Source organism: Xiphophorus hellerii, chromosome 13, assembly GCF_003331165.1.
Source record: "Xiphophorus hellerii strain 12219 chromosome 13, Xiphophorus_hellerii-4.1, whole genome shotgun sequence".
Lineage (NCBI taxonomy): Eukaryota > Metazoa > Chordata > Actinopteri > Cyprinodontiformes > Poeciliidae > Xiphophorus > Xiphophorus hellerii.
In genome coordinates this window covers 18321821-18337123 of record NC_045684.1, presented here as the reverse complement: position 1 = coordinate 18337123, position 15303 = coordinate 18321821, and the positions used below count along the sequence as shown (strand labels likewise).

Genomic DNA, 15303 nt, shown 5'->3' with positions numbered 1-15303 from the left:
AAGATTTTGTACTGGACATGGTCATGTGCAGTTCAAATATCATACTTAGTAAAACCTCCAAATAGCCCTTTAACTTAGCACTGGATGATAAGCCGGAATCAGACTCCAGATTCAGTTTTGTCAGCCACCGTGGTGGTGTAATATTTTCTTGCACTAACAGAAGAAAATTTGCACAGAGGTGGATATCCCACTGACTGACATGTGCATACACAATGCATATTATTTTGGTGCAATTGACAGAATTTTCTTCTTTTCCTTTAACAGCCTGGGAAGACAGCCATATCCCCTACATCACAAACCACCAATGACTGGTGTATTGGTCATTGTGTTGTGTGTAGTAAAGTCCTGCTATTCAGGGAGCCCTAAGCGGGCGTCAAGTTCGCTTTTACCTCAAGCCTGTCCTGCATGACAAAGTGATTAAGGAGCAGATGTCATTGTCTCGAGTCTATAGCATAACATAAAGAGGATTATCCAATCCTGCGCGTGTACACACCAATTTCTGCTGGCAGTTATAGGCGGCATGCACCCAATAACCTACTGACACATAAACGCCACCCAAAGTGGGGGCCCACATAATGCTCTCTCATGCATCTGAGCTGGGGTGTAAAATGGAGCATATTGACGTGCAATTGACAGCAGACGCCGCGTAAATCCCCACGTTCACTCCCATTCTAGCTGAATGCTACGCTGAAGCATTCAGCTTCAGCGTAGCATTTACCGTGTGGGTGTGTGACGATGTGTGTGTGAGTGTGTGTACGCTGGCACTTTGACACCAGAACCCATTCTGCGCGCGCTGTTCCGTTCAGGCAGACAGACAGGCAAGCAAGCACGAGAGACTCGTGTCATTAAAATCTCGTCTACGGACCCCTCCGTTGGTCGCGCGCGTCATTACGCTACAACTACAACTCCTGGCGGCGCTGCTGCTGTCTGTCGACCGAACCCCAAAGGCGCACCGCGAAGCACGAGGAACGCGCGCGCAAAAAGGTGCGAGAGGGACAGGCCAGCCGCTTGGGGACAATGGGACCGTCCCCTCGCTGTTAAGTCCAGCAGAAGGCGGCATGACCAAAACGGAGCAGATTTGAACTTTGACAGGATCCGCTTTGATCTGGATTAATTGCGGCCGCATCTGACCGGTGTGAAGAAGGGAACAAGATCAGATCAGATCTCTTTTTTATTATTATTATTATCAGCGTGTCAAGGGAAAAGCTAACCCACACTATGGCTCGTGGAGACAGTCGACTGGAGACCTGGCAGGTGCTGCTGACCATCTCCATGTTCATCATCCCTCTGTGTGCACATAACGGTAAGACCACCGCTCCACCGGAGACCCACCCTGCGCGTGTGCCCGGCAGTGTAGTTCGGTCATTTGTGCAAGACAGCGCGCACGTGCGTGGATCAAATCACACCTGCACTTGGACGAGGATTTAATGAAACGTGGAAAATGTCCAGATAGAGATGTTCAGCTAAATATTTATTTTTCATCAACCACATGGACACAGGCTTTGCATTGATTTACTAATATGTTGTAATAGTGCAGTACTGCTATTATATTTCATTAATTCGGCAAAGGTAGCAAGAGGGATGTGTATAATTAGGAGGAGGACATGCAGGTGTATCATTTCTGTTTCACTGGCTATTTTTTTACCCTGTAGTATTCTTAATTATAGGTTAAGAATACTATAGGTTCCTAATGATACGTTTAAGCTACATTGCTATAGATGCAATTGTCACTGTTGAACAGTTCGAGTATATAAAAAGAAAAACATACATGGTAGTATAATATATAGGCTATGCCAATATATTCTTTTTCTAATCCAAAATCCTCGTTTAAATAGCAAAACATTGAAATAGATTAAATTAATGCATTCCATCTTTATAAGTGATTTATGCTTATAGATGATAAGAGTTGAAGCGGCTCATCCCCAGACAAAGGCCGGATTAGGTGCTCTGTAGTCGGTCTACATGAAGCCCATTGTGCCGCAAAATGCAGTAAATTCCTCCAGACATTAGAGGGGGGTGGACGGGTGGGGGTCACAGGACAGGCCCAATCTGCCCCCCTCCTTCTTTTAATTTCGTCTTTCCGTTTCCAACATATACAGAAAAATCCCAGCAGACTCCTGGAAATAAAGGAAGAAAAATCTTTCGGGCGTAAAAAAAAAAAAAAACGAGCGCCGCTGCTGCCCAGCAACAGGGTGGCTCGTGCACGTACGTGGGGTCGCTGGGGTTCACGCGGGAACGCGCAGACTGTACCCCGCGCCTCCCATTCCTCGTCGCATCCCTCGGCCTCAATGTGTGACCAGGCGTTAATGCTGTGACATATTGACCAGGAAATAGGCACGCAGGCCTGGCGCCCTCCCTCTTGTGATTTAGAGCACAGCGACCACGTGGGAAGGGGGATGTGATCAATTAGGACCATGAGCTCATCTATCTATCTATCTATCTATCTATCTATCTATCTATCTATCTATCTATCTATCTATCTATCTATCTATCTATCTATCTATCTATCTATCTATCTATCTATCTATCTATCTATCTATCTATCTATCTATCTATCTATCTATCTATAAGAATTTTGAATTTTGTTTAGGGCCTCTAGCATGTCAATGTGAAAGCTAAGGATTATAAAGTGAAGCTGATTGGTCCTGGAAACTGAAACTGATGGTTCGGTGCTGCGGCCTGCTAAGACCTGGATTTACATCTGATGTCTTAAAAATGTCTACAATTTCAAAACTTCATTGTGGTTTGTATAAATATTACTTTTAAGCCATCATTATGCTTGTATTGAGCAGTAATTTTCACAGATGCAAACAATCATAGGTAGGCGTTGTCACACTACAAATGATCTTCAAATGCATTATTCTATTCTATTCATTAACTATTTACCTAATTAATTGCTTAAGCTTCTATGATTGCAATTGCTCCTTTGGAAATGTTTCTGTGAGGAATTAATCAACATCCTTTCAAAGACCTAATCGGGTAAAAGGCTAATAAATCCATAAGTGCATAGCAATGGGCTTTTGCTGATGCAGTCATGGAAAATGACATGGACCGATTCCAGACTCTTGGGTGCACTGTCATGCGAATGTGTGTGTACTAACTCAGAGACTACATACTGTGAGGTCCATCTGCCCTGCAGCCCTAGAAAGCTCATGATATGTCAGAATAGATCAGCTTGTCTCCATCTTTCACACCAAAACACACTGAAGGAGGTGAGGTCAGGATGGTATTTATAGCTTAACAAGTAGCGAGAAATCCACAAGAGATGATGGATAGAGTCATTTTATTATGCCTGAAACAAAAATGCTGAATAAATTATGATTGCATTCTCAATTTTTAATTTGAGTCTTTTCGCCCATCTTGAATATTTTGGCGTTTTTAGTTTGCAACTTTGCAGCTGTGTCTCTTTACCACCATGTTTTTCCCCCATGTTTAAAATCAGTGTAACTCCTTCAAGTCTCCCCCCGAAACAATCAAAATGACCTCAGGTAGAACTTGTTACCATGGTGACTTACTCAATGCAGTGCCAGAGGTTGCAAGCTGACTGTCAGTTAAAAGCACAAATCACAGTCTGGAAAAGACAGGTGTCACATAGCAAAAGCAGAGAGTTGTGCGTTCAGTTGGAGCATCTTGTAATCTCCTCATGTTCCCCTTTTACTCTTGGACTCTCTACAAAGACTTCCAGCCGCTAACAGGATGCAGCTTCGCCTAAGTCTCAACAGAGCAAATTGGCAGATTGAGCCCTTAAGTGAGAGCTGAATCGGCTGCAGCCAGTTTGAGTCGGCGGGGAATGTCTCTTCCTACAAAAGAGAAGAAAAAAACCATAGGTTTTCAGATTCATTCCAAATCCTTCTTTTCCCAGAGATGGAGCTGGCATCCAGCACCTACTGACTGGCCGGGCAGTTGATTGAAAATCAGGGAAGAGAAAGAGCACTAACACTGGATTCTCTGTTTCCACTGCAATTCCCTCGCCCTGCTCCTCCTTTCAACACAGCACCTCTTTACATCTCACCATGGCAACTGTGCTCCACGAGTGTGTGCGAGTGAGGTGAATCTCATGGCTTCTCAGCCGCCACTGGTCTTCGTGACTCGAGGCACGTTCGGATGGTTTTTGTTTGAGGTCTGAATAAAGAGCCATGTATTGAAAGGTGCCACCTCTTTTTGAACCGAGGAATTTGAGGGTGGCAATGGAAGACAAGCCATCCAGCAAACCTTTTGGCTAGGTTTAGCTGTATCTGTAGCTATAGGCCAAAAGAAAAGTGAAAATAAATGACAGACCACTGTGGGAACATACAAAAGTATTCCTAGAAGAAAAAGACGTTAATGGCTGGTACTTAAAAAACACTTTTCTAGTCTTACAGGCCACTTACAGTATATGGCTTTTCTACACAACAAGCCACTAGCCAAGGGGCGATGTGACAAAATTTTAATATGCCCTACTACATCAGTAGATGTCTCTTAGAAAGTTTTTGTAGATTTTTACACTTAAATGTAATTTGAGTGCAGTTACCATGAAATATCAAGATCTTTTACTTCATTGGGTATTTGCACCCCTGTTGTCTGAGTCCCTCTCCCCAGATTGCAAAGTGCAGATGAGCCTGACCAGTCAGTCTCTAACCCACAGCTCTAAATCCTGATTTAATCCTCAACAAGTCTCAGTCACCCGAGAACGTTGGTCAGTCATTTACTGTAACAAATCCTGTATCACCACATGCACACTTCGATCTTCAACTTTTGCTTTTATTTCTATAAAAATCTTATTTGATTCCTATGAAATATTTCCAGTTTTTTAGTATGCATCTCTCATTAAGAAAACAACAGATTTATCAAAGGTGACGGTGTGATTGTGGTATATACTGCTAGGAAATGAGCCTGGGAAAACTTTCAGACATTTCCTCTGAGCGGTGTAAAGAGACACTAACATTACTTATGCACAAAGCAGAGTTGGAAACCTGGGAATTCTCAATTTGCCTTTAGGTAAGATGCAAGATAACAACAGCATAACTCAAAGCACTCCCTCTCACAGTCATGCTGACAGCGACTGTTAAACTCAGTCATTGATTTTATTCTGAATTGTCAGCTTGAGTGTCAGGTTGTATATGTAATCTTGTCATAATGCAGATGCAGAAGCAGTACCTGCCACCCCTGGCATAAAGTATGTTAAAAGGAATAGTATACAGTATCTACACTGAAAAATAATCCACCTTTTAGAAATGCCATGTTAAGAAGCTAATAAATTAGGGGTTTTAAGCAGAAATACAAGAATAACTCTTATTAGCATCCCAAACAATTCTTATAAAATAAATATAAGTGTAATTTAATACAACATTTTTGATTCATGATGGACTTTCACTTTTGCCTGGCCATTACCTTACTACATGATTCCATTCAATTCTCCTGCAAAGCATAGAATAAGGGAGTGGTTTCTACCCAGCTACCATTGGGTATTAATATGCTTTATCTCTAAGTCCATGATCAAAAATATAAAAGAAAAAGAAGCATTACATTCTAGCAGAGTTGTGGCCTATATTAAAATAGCTACTTTTATACATCTCATTATTTTGATTAAGAAAAAATAACTGTGGCAACTGTGACAAATAAGAGAGAACAAATAGGAGAGAACTGGGCTTGTCTTACCACCAGAATGAGATTTTGAGGCGACTAAGTCTCCATGGCAACTAGTAGAAGCTATGACTTGTTCTACTCTCACTAATGTGAATGAAGTGAGTTGGCTAAGTTTGCCAAATGCTACCAGGGGTTTTAACTGGACATGTGTGCTTGAGGCTTTGATATCTGGCCAGGCAAGAATTGACCTTTGAAGCAACAACCATCTCAGTTAGGTGTAATGTGAAAGAAAGAAGATGTGAAAAAGCTCTATATCACCATTGTTACGAATGGTATAGAATCAATGATTCCGTGATCTGTGGAAAATTTCATCAAACTCTTTGAAATACCAGAAGATTTCAAAGAAAGATTCAGTGGCTTCTGACCAAAATACAAAATGGATTGTCTTTGGGAGTTTCTGCAAGATAACAGCTTTCATCAGACACGAGGCGCTAAAGCAACCTCCTTGCATTGTCAAGCCTAAGGCAGATATAAACTATCATGACTACTAAGAGCTCAGAGTTTTGTTTTGCTTGTGCAAGAATAAGGAATCACAATACAAATTATCTTTGCAGTAAAAAATATTCCTTGCTGTTTCTGATTGACAGGACGGCATTCGCTGGCCAGACGTCATCCTCACCACAACCACTCATCCGTCCACAAAGAGGCCTTGGACACCAGGATGGTTCTCAGTGATGACTCAGCAGAGAGAGAGCACCTGATCGGAGCAGGAATCGGTGCCCGACTCCCACTCAGCTCCACCAGGCATCACCATTCTCACAAACGCCACTACTTGGATTTTGTAGAGGAGGACCAACACGGGGACGAGTTTACAGCCGGAGGGGCGGGGCCAGACCATCCCGGGAACCCGTTATCTGATGACGTTATCACGGTGGCGTTTCACAGTCCAGCGCCAGATGTTGTGCCCGCCGATGTCACTCTGGATTGGGCAAAAACCCCCAAAGCTCAAAAGCAGAGAGGTGGAGAACCTAATAAATATTCCCTGACTGAATACTACGACTACCTGTCTTCTGACAACGACGTCTCAGCAGTAGACACGACCCCAGAACCCGAACCCACCCCTTCACCTCCACCTGACATGGAGGATGAGAATCCGCTCCTGGCAGGTTCTCCGGTGATCCGCAAAAACTCAAGGCCAAACACCAGTGGTGGGTCATCTTTGCCAGCTCCTCCTATGCAGGGACCAGACAACAACAACGGAATGGGTGTAGGTGGGGCTGTGGGTGCAGATGGCTGCAGGCTGGGCTTTGTGCTGTCCGGACCAGGAGTTTGTGTTTCTCAGTGCGACATTGAACAAAACTTTTGCTTCAACGGAGGGGTGTGCACCGTGGTGGCAGGAATGGGTGCCTTCTGCAGGTGAGAAACGTGATAAGGCTTCAGGTCAGCTTCATTTTGTCGCTTTTTGTTTAGCGTATTGCAAGCATAGCATTGCCATTAGGCTGATAACTGGCCGCTCTGAATTGGATCAAAAACATTCCCCTTATTAATTTGGCTTATTGCAATCATTCCCAAATGTTTTGTCCTCTGACACAAAAGAAAAGATTAAGGGAACTACATGCAAGCACACACACACAAACACGCCCACGCCTACACACACCCACACGCATGCACACAGACAGAAGGCTGGCTTAATGTGTCATGTGGGTTCGTCAAGATCACAGCAGGGTCCCCAATGGATTAGCTCTGTTTTTTGAGGTAAGAGATGTAGAGAGCACATGGCAGTCGCCTGCTCAAAGAAGTGTGAGGAAAATGACAACAGAAAAATGCACACGCCTACACACGCACACACACACACACACAGTATCCTCGCATGCACAATGCCAACACACAACGAAGACCGGACGCATCATGTTGCAACCATCTGCCCCATCTTCAGTTTGACCGTCAGCTTGGAGACAAACTGTTGCTCATCCTGTCCTATGCATGATCTGAAGCATATGCCCAAATACATACGTACACTGGCACCGTATACATATATGTGCTGTCAGTTGCACAGGTAGAACAGGTTAAGGCTAAAATACAAGCATGTATGCATGCACATGCTCTGATCCTTTGATCTTATTAGAAGCAAGGCTGCTTGCTGGACAGCCTCCAGGTTGCACCACATAATGTGCAAGTACTATTGTTGCAAGTACTGTTGTTTATGCACTCCTGTTTTAAAAATGTTGCACATCTTGCAGTCTACCTTGAAAAAGTATCTGTACCACTTGACTTCTTCCAGATTTGATCACATTGCGTCAAAATTTTATATATTTTATGAGGATTTAATTTGATAGGTAGAAAGCATCACATAATTTGTAAGGGTAGTGATCAAAACAGTGTACTGTTTATTGTTTTCAGAAGCCCTTCACTATTAAAGAAAACCAGTGCAACCTCTTGATTTTGGTCCACTTCTATTACATTATGAATCTAGCAGATGAGCGAAGGCCTCAGAGGTCTGTTGGAAAAACTGGCACCGCACACCATTCTGAACAACATGAAACATGGTGGTGGCACCGCCAATCTGCTGTTTTCCTGAAACAGGAACAGCAAAATAAGTCAAATTTGATGGTGGAAAAATAGATGGAGGTAAATACTGACATATATTGACTTACATATGTTCAAAAATGATTGGGATGTTTTCAGTCAGTCGCACAGGCAGAACAGATTAACGGAAAAATAGAACATATGCTTTAAGATACTCTGATCTTGTAATAAAGAGGCAAAGCCAAAAACTGTTATTTTCCTTCAACTGTATAATTACTCTCTACGAGGTGCTGTTTCAAAATCTTGATGAAAAATGTTAATGTTTGTCGTTGTAACGCCACAACATTAATATATAAAAGTCTGTGTGGTTTGAATACACATGCACTTTAAATCTGCCAATGCCATGAGCTCATAGCCTTTGAATATTGACTCAATGACAGCAGGTGTTATTATCTACAAGGTCAAAGTGGTGATAGTATTTACAAGGCTAATTTAGCATTTAGCACTAAGTGGGGCTTATTGTCTGCTTTGTGTATCATATTTGTTCTTCCCTCCATCCCTTTGTGTCCAGGTGTAACATACAGGACTACATCTGGAATAAAGGCCTGCGCTGTGAATGGGCCGTCACAGAGTTCCAGGTGCTGTGTGTTGTGGTGGCCGTGGCCTGTTTCGTCTTCCTCCTGCTCTTCATGATCATCGTGTTCTTCGCCAAGAGCCTATACCGCCTCAAAAACGAGAACATGCGCCTTCGCAAACGCAGGTGTGTGTGTGTGCTCGATCCCCCTTTGCATTCCACAGTGTTGTTCAATTTTCTTTTTACTGTGACTCATATTGCAGTGAAGGGAGAAACAAAAAGCCACTTCTGTAAATATTTATATCACGCCTGTGTCCCTCATTGCGTTCCTGCAGTAAGTACCGCCCCCAGAGCAGCGAGCCGCAGACGGACGGCCTCTCGGTTTCGACAACAGCTGATGGGTCGCAGCCAAATGTAAGGAAACTGTGTGACACCCCTCCACCTGCCCCCCAAGCTCATACTCACAACCTGGCGTACTATGACAACATTATCTGTCAGGTATGCCTCCACTCTCCTCCTGTTTGCTCTTGTCCCTTTGTTTTCAGTATTTACAGTCTGTCTCTCTTTAGCTTTACCTTTTGTTCTCGCTTCTTCCTTATTATGTTCTCTCCTATGCCCCCAAGCCAGCTTAAACAATTTGCTCTATGCTATGAATCTGTCTTGTTCTGCTGCCATGTGTATGTATGCGTGTGTGTGTGTGTGAGAGAGAGAGAGAAATTTTGCCATCTGTCAGTTTAACTCCAAACCATCAGCTAAATCAGAAGATTGTCATTAGGATGTTCACTTGCAGATAGTTTGTGTAGCATGCTTGTGTTTAACCATTTTCACACCCACCAATCACCTCTCAGAGGCCATCAACAACCAGCAATCCCTGGGAGTATGGCCACAGAAAGCCTTATAACCACCTCCAGGTAAGCCCAGTGGAGAAGTCTGCGTTGCCTCCTCTCCCCTCCCTATCCTTGTTGGAAGCCCACCCACTGTGCAATTACTAGCTGTCAATTTTGCTGAAAACCTTACTTCCAACATTTCTCTCCTGAATCCAATCCGATGCACGCACCAGGTGAAATGACAAATGGCCGAGCTCTCGCGAGGCAGGCATTTGTTCACATGTGTTCTGCAGTGGCCTCTGCAGTATGATTAAACACTAGGCTGCCTCATTTGTTTCCTTTCTCACCCGTGTCTCTACAGCTTCCCGAGGTGCTCGGCGAGGCAAGAGCGCCTCCATTTCCCTCAACACAGCACATGCAGCCATTTTAGCTCCTTGTGCAGCTCTTCTCTATATCTTTTCTGAAACCTATTTAGGGCTTCTATGATGTTATGTACCAAACTGCTCTGTAGCAGCACATAAATAGGTGCAAATGACAGCCCATTAATTACTGTCTCAATGGAGGGACTAAAGGAGGGGCTTATTGTCTGCTTTGTGTGCACAAATCTTTGTTGTTCATGCAAAACAGCGCAGTTGGGTACGAATAAGACCGTTTCACTCAGTCTACAAATACCAGCAAAGGCCGGTGTTCTGTAAGACCCAGAGTAGAAATGAAGCTTTCAACTTTTAAAACCTTTCATCTGTCATGCTAAGGCGTACTTAGTGAGTTGTGTCCAGTAGCAGCTAAGCGTGACCGATCAATGGTGCCCTATTTACTGCCTGCTGTGATGTTGACCTTCAAATGTCCATGACACTCCAATAAATGACACGCTTGAACATTTACACACGGACACATAAACAAATGCATAAACACCCAAACAACACAGCCACATCTCTTTGACTGATAATAAAGTCTGCTTAACTCAAATGTTGGAATTTAAACACTGATGGATTTATTTATTTATTTTTGATAAGTCCTGCACCTGCAGTGAAAAAACCTGAGCGAACAATTGTGGCTTTTCTTTTTTTCAACCTTAGTCTGTGCTTTCAGCTCTGTTAACGCTTCCCTGCAGCGATTATAGATGAGTTTCCGTGACTACCGGATGCTCTAAATGTCAGGGCTAGAGGCTAAAAAGTCACGGCAATCTCATAGTCTGGACTGCATTTTCGGAAATGTCATAAAATTAATGGGTAGTTTTTATAAACCAGAGGCATTACATAAGAAGGTACTGTGTCAGCCTACATAATAACTTTTAAAGATAACATATAAACCTCTTTTGAGCTCCCACTCTTCATTAAACATTTTTCTTCATCCAATGTAAATGCAGAAGATAAGTTGCCAGTAATTATATTTACTCAACTCTTCATAATTGCTTGCGATGGTTCCTTTCCTCAAGCCTCTCCTCCGTCGCTTGTTGACGTGGTCATGAAACTTATCTTGAACCTAAAAATCAACACATTCTCCTATCCAAATACTGGCGCTTGCTGAAAGCCTACTATAAAAACATTTTTATAAAGCCACACTTAAATGTTTCAGATCATCAAACATGTCTTCTGTCACACACACACACAAAAAAATAAAAATCAGAGAGAATGCAAAAAACAGTTTTCACATAATGAAAAGCTGAATGAGGCATTTGCGATAAGTTCCAGTGTTTAGGCCACTCCTAATCAATTCTGTCTCTTGAACTGGTGTTGTTCTGCTGCATAACGCCAATGGTTTTCACTTTCTGGTCATTTCCCCTTTCTGGTAGAGAGCTCCCGGGTGGTCTAGAATAAAATAAAAATTGTTAAACAGTTTAAAATGCAAATATCTATAGTTTTAAAGACCAATAAAAGCAATTTCACGTTGATTCTAAAATGCACCAAATTGTGGAGACATTAAATGTGTTATGGGAACTTGTTTTCTAGTCTCCATTTCCATTTCTACAGACATTACTAGACTGTTTTTGTCAACTTTTTACTTTTAGTTCAGTTAGAAGCAGTCACTTTTCATAAATTTCTAGGAGATAAAATTATTCTGCAAAGTAAACAAGACCTCGGCTATACCCCTGTAAATTGCTCTGTTTGGTCTTGGTGAGACGTGTATGTTTTATTACACACGGACATCTCTCGTTTTGCACGAGAAAGTATTTGTCTGTTGAATTAAGCGTCATTTTATTTGCCACATCTCATTCATAGCTGAACAGGAATTGACTCTCTCTGCAGGATGAGCCACAGAAGAAGGAGAACCAAGCCAAATCCCCCCAGCCTAAAGAGGAGGGGTCTATGAACATCCTGAACTCCCACTCCCCCAAGCATGAGAACAACCGCCCTGCCTCTGTCGTCCACGGCCACACCCCCAACAACACGGAGGAAAACACAGAGGTAAACATGCTCCAGAACAACCTGGTGTAACATCAGCGCCTGATCAAGTGTGCAGCGGTTGAATCAGACCAAAATATTTTACAGTGCACACACAGAGGTTTTTGGAAGAAAAAATAAAATAAAATAAAAGTTTACACCTTGCTAAGTAAGATTTTCTAAAAGGAACTAATAAGATCTAAAGTTAAAAGTGAGCACAACACATATTTATAGTTCCAACGCGAGAAGCACAATAGTTCTGTTTACGAGGCTGCCATGCTCACATCGATCACACAGTGGCGCCGCCGCCTCCTTTTCTCCTTCTGTCTGCCTTTAATGCTGGACTAAAATCTCTGGCTCGGACCAACTACTGACTGACTGTTCTCTCTACTGATGCTCTGCCTTGGTCTTTTGACCAATGAACTTCTGCATTGTCTTTTCTCCTGTTTCCCTGAGCTTCCCCTCTCTCTGCCTTTCCCCCTCTGCCTCAGCCTTTCCCCCACCTAACTGTGTCTCTCTGCCCGCATGCATTGATGTTATCAGCGAAAATGTGTCTGAAAAACGTACAATTTGAAAAAAAAAAGAAGAAGAAGAAAATGTGTGGAAATAAAGTGAATCTGTATTTGCAAACTATTAATGTTCAGCATTGCTAAAATAAGTTGATATGTCTAGATTACCTGAGGATAAAGTAATTGCTTAGAGTTGATATTTGAATCTATATGCATATATTACAAGCGCTGTGTCTTGGTTTTCAATGTGTTTTGCTATCTTTAATGTACTTGATATTCTTTTCTACCTTTTTGGCTATTCATGGAGGGTTACAGTTCACAGTTGTTGGAATAAATCTTTTTAATTTTACCCAGCTTGTCCCCGTGTGTTGCTATAAGCTCCACCTCCCCCAGCCCCAGACGCTGCCTTCCTCTTTTGCTCTTTTCTCCTTTTTCTTTTTCTGCTTGTCTGCACACAATGAAGCTTAGTACTGCCAAACCAAATAATAACTGAATGCATGGCTGACCCTACTTTTATGCTGCAGTAGGCTGCTCCTCACAGATTGCGCAGCAGAAATACAATAGTGAGTGTGAACCTATTCAGAACCGTGGACAGCTCCTAGAGTGTGACTGCATTAGGAACTCCCATGAAAACCTTTCCTCTTCTTTCTTTACATTCCTAACTGTAAACTGCAGTTTCAGTCAGAAGATTGCACGCTTTCATAATGGGCATAAAGGTTTGGTTAATTTGGGGCTGGTAGTGATGCATCTGAATAGTTTTCCAAAGCCGAATGATCACACAACAAACAGCTTCAATGTTTTGTTTTGGCCTGTAGAGGTCCATATTACAGAGGTTCTGACTGAAGACTCTGACTGAAGACAATGTGCTTTTGTATAACAGCTTTATGAAGAGGATTTCTGGGGTTGTCAGTAATGTTCTTTATTTTATCAAGATTTCCTCTTTGCACAATAAGCAGCAGATGTTCCACAGAACAAAACCACTCTCTCTTTATCAGCTTGTTCAGCCCTCTTTAAGTCACTGACTCTAATGCTTTAACTCCAGCAAATGATGGCAAGAGAGATTGCACTCCCCACAAAAGACTTATGGCACTCTCATTTACAGAATTGGCAGCAAGTTGAGTTTTTAACTATAGCCTGCCAATTAACTATTCCAGATGTTTTATATTAGTCTACAGCAAAGTGACTTTATATCAACATTGAGCTTAAGAGAGCAAACCAAGTAACAACCTCTTTTTCCAAAATCAGCACTTTCAGGATTGACTGGAACTTCTAGCTTCCCACATGTGAAAGCCAAATTGTTTATTTATTTTATTTTTTTGAGAAAGCACAAAGACAAAGAGTGAGATATTTGGCCAATGTAAAGTTTCATAGCATAAAACACAGTACAGAATGTGTGGCGGTGCAGTATTATGGTATGGGTGGGATGGTGTTATTCACACATTGCGCAAAGTGAATGTAATAATTAAAGACCAACTCCAAACTATTCAACTTCATCTTGAATTAATGGTTAGACAGCAGAGACATGGAGTCAGTTGGATATTTAAGCCAAACAATAGCCGATACCAAACACACATTCAAATGCATAAATACTTTGCTAATCCCAAAAGACAATAAAAGTTGTAGCTCATATTATTGAAGGTAATTTAAAGAGATGTTGTTGATTCTGTGGACAGGAAGGATCTCCTGTAGCGGTCTGTATTACAGCAAATTTGAAGAAGCCTCTGAATAAAGACACTGTCTTTGTATGACATTGTCATGCAGAGGATGACCAAGGTTGCCAATAATTTTCTTGATTTTGTATAAAATCCCTCTTTGCATCATCATCTCCAGAGGTTCCACAGTCGTCCTCAGAACAGAACCAACCTTCTTCATCAGATTACTGGACCTTTTTAGGTCCCTGGCTCCGATGCTGCTTCCCCAACAGATGATGGCAGAAGACATAACACTCTTGACAAAAGACTTATACAAGGTATGCAGCATGTTGCTGCAAACACTGAAGGATCTTCCTCAAGAAGTCCAGTCTGCTCCGTCCTTTCTATTAGACATCTTCACTGTTGAGTCTCCAGTTCAGTCTGGAAGAATCCAGCAAGAATTCTGCCAAAAGCTTGTTGATGGGTATAGAAATCATGCAGTTTCTCTGCAGCCTACTAATACTTATTTTAGCAGGTTGGAACAATATTATTGATCTTAAGAATCATTGAAGCTGTTTGTTGTATAATTACTTCCTAAAAAAGTCATGTATGTCAAACTTCTAACCAGAACTGTGTATGTTTATTTAATCCTCTGTTAGCACATTTCAATCAAAGTGTGCTAACAGTCCTAATGTGTGTTCCTTTCTTAATGCTAAATAGAGAAACCTTGATTTGAGTCATCAGAAGGTCTAATGATTTGTTTTGTTCTGTAGTAAACCTGCAATATTAGATAATGGGTGTCCTGCTTAAACACAAAACAACCTCCTCTGTGAAATTCAAGCTATTTATCTACAGCAGCATTTCCACCTCATTTTGATAAGTCCGTTCTGGATTAATTGAACTTACTAGAAGGTGCAAAAACCCGTTGGAAACCTGATAAAATATGATTGTCAATTAAACATTATTTTCTAGCCTTGGTAAGAAGGTTTTCTTTATTTTATAAAAGCCTAAGGAAATAAATTAATAAACGTCAAATTGTCATATTTTTGCCATATTTGAAAAACATGGTGTTAGTGACAGAAATAATATTAATTCTATTCTTGAATCATTCTGTGTATCTACTTCCCAGCCTAGGTGATGGTGTTTGTTTCCAGGTTATAATCTCCTCTGATTCATCCATGTTGCCATCTGGTGGTATGCTTAAGTAATATTTGCAGTTCAAACTCCTGTATATTAGGATTCATTTATGGATATATGATATATAACTTCCAAATTCCCATTTATTAACTG

General features: G+C 41.8%; 1 protein-coding gene across 2 annotated transcripts; it reads left to right on the top strand.

Moving 5' to 3' along the window:
* The first annotated feature begins 730 nt into the window (after window positions 1-730).
* On the top strand, window positions 731-12731 carry cspg5b (chondroitin sulfate proteoglycan 5b). Of its 2 annotated transcripts, none has more exons than XM_032581210.1 (5): window positions 731-1303; window positions 6213-6981; window positions 8663-8851; window positions 9001-9079; window positions 11739-12731. In XM_032581210.1, the coding sequence occupies exons 1-5, from the start codon at window positions 1219-1221 to the stop codon at window positions 11925-11927; spliced, it is 1311 nt and encodes a 436-aa protein (XP_032437101.1). In that variant the 5' UTR covers window positions 731-1218; the 3' UTR covers window positions 11928-12731. The 2 variants fall into 2 exon arrangements, with proteins under 2 accessions (XP_032437101.1, XP_032437100.1); XM_032581209.1 differs by having other exon boundaries at window positions 737-1303; window positions 9001-9163.
* Window positions 12732-15303: the final 2572 nt, after the last annotated feature.

What these genes read in the sequence shown, in the direction of transcription:
- cspg5b (XM_032581209.1), top strand. Translation starts at nt 1,219, where the DNA reads ATGGCTCGTGGAGACAGTCGACTGGAGACCTGGCAGGTGCTGCTGACC. An exon ending in CCCTCTGTGTGCACATAACG is followed by an intron (nt 1,304 to 6,212) that starts GTAAGACCACCG and finishes TCTGATTGACAG; the next exon opens with GACGGCATTCGCTGGCCAGA. An exon ending in ATGACAACATTATCTGTCAG is followed by an intron (nt 9,164 to 11,738) that starts GTATGCCTCCAC and finishes CTCTCTCTGCAG; the next exon opens with GATGAGCCACAGAAGAAGGA.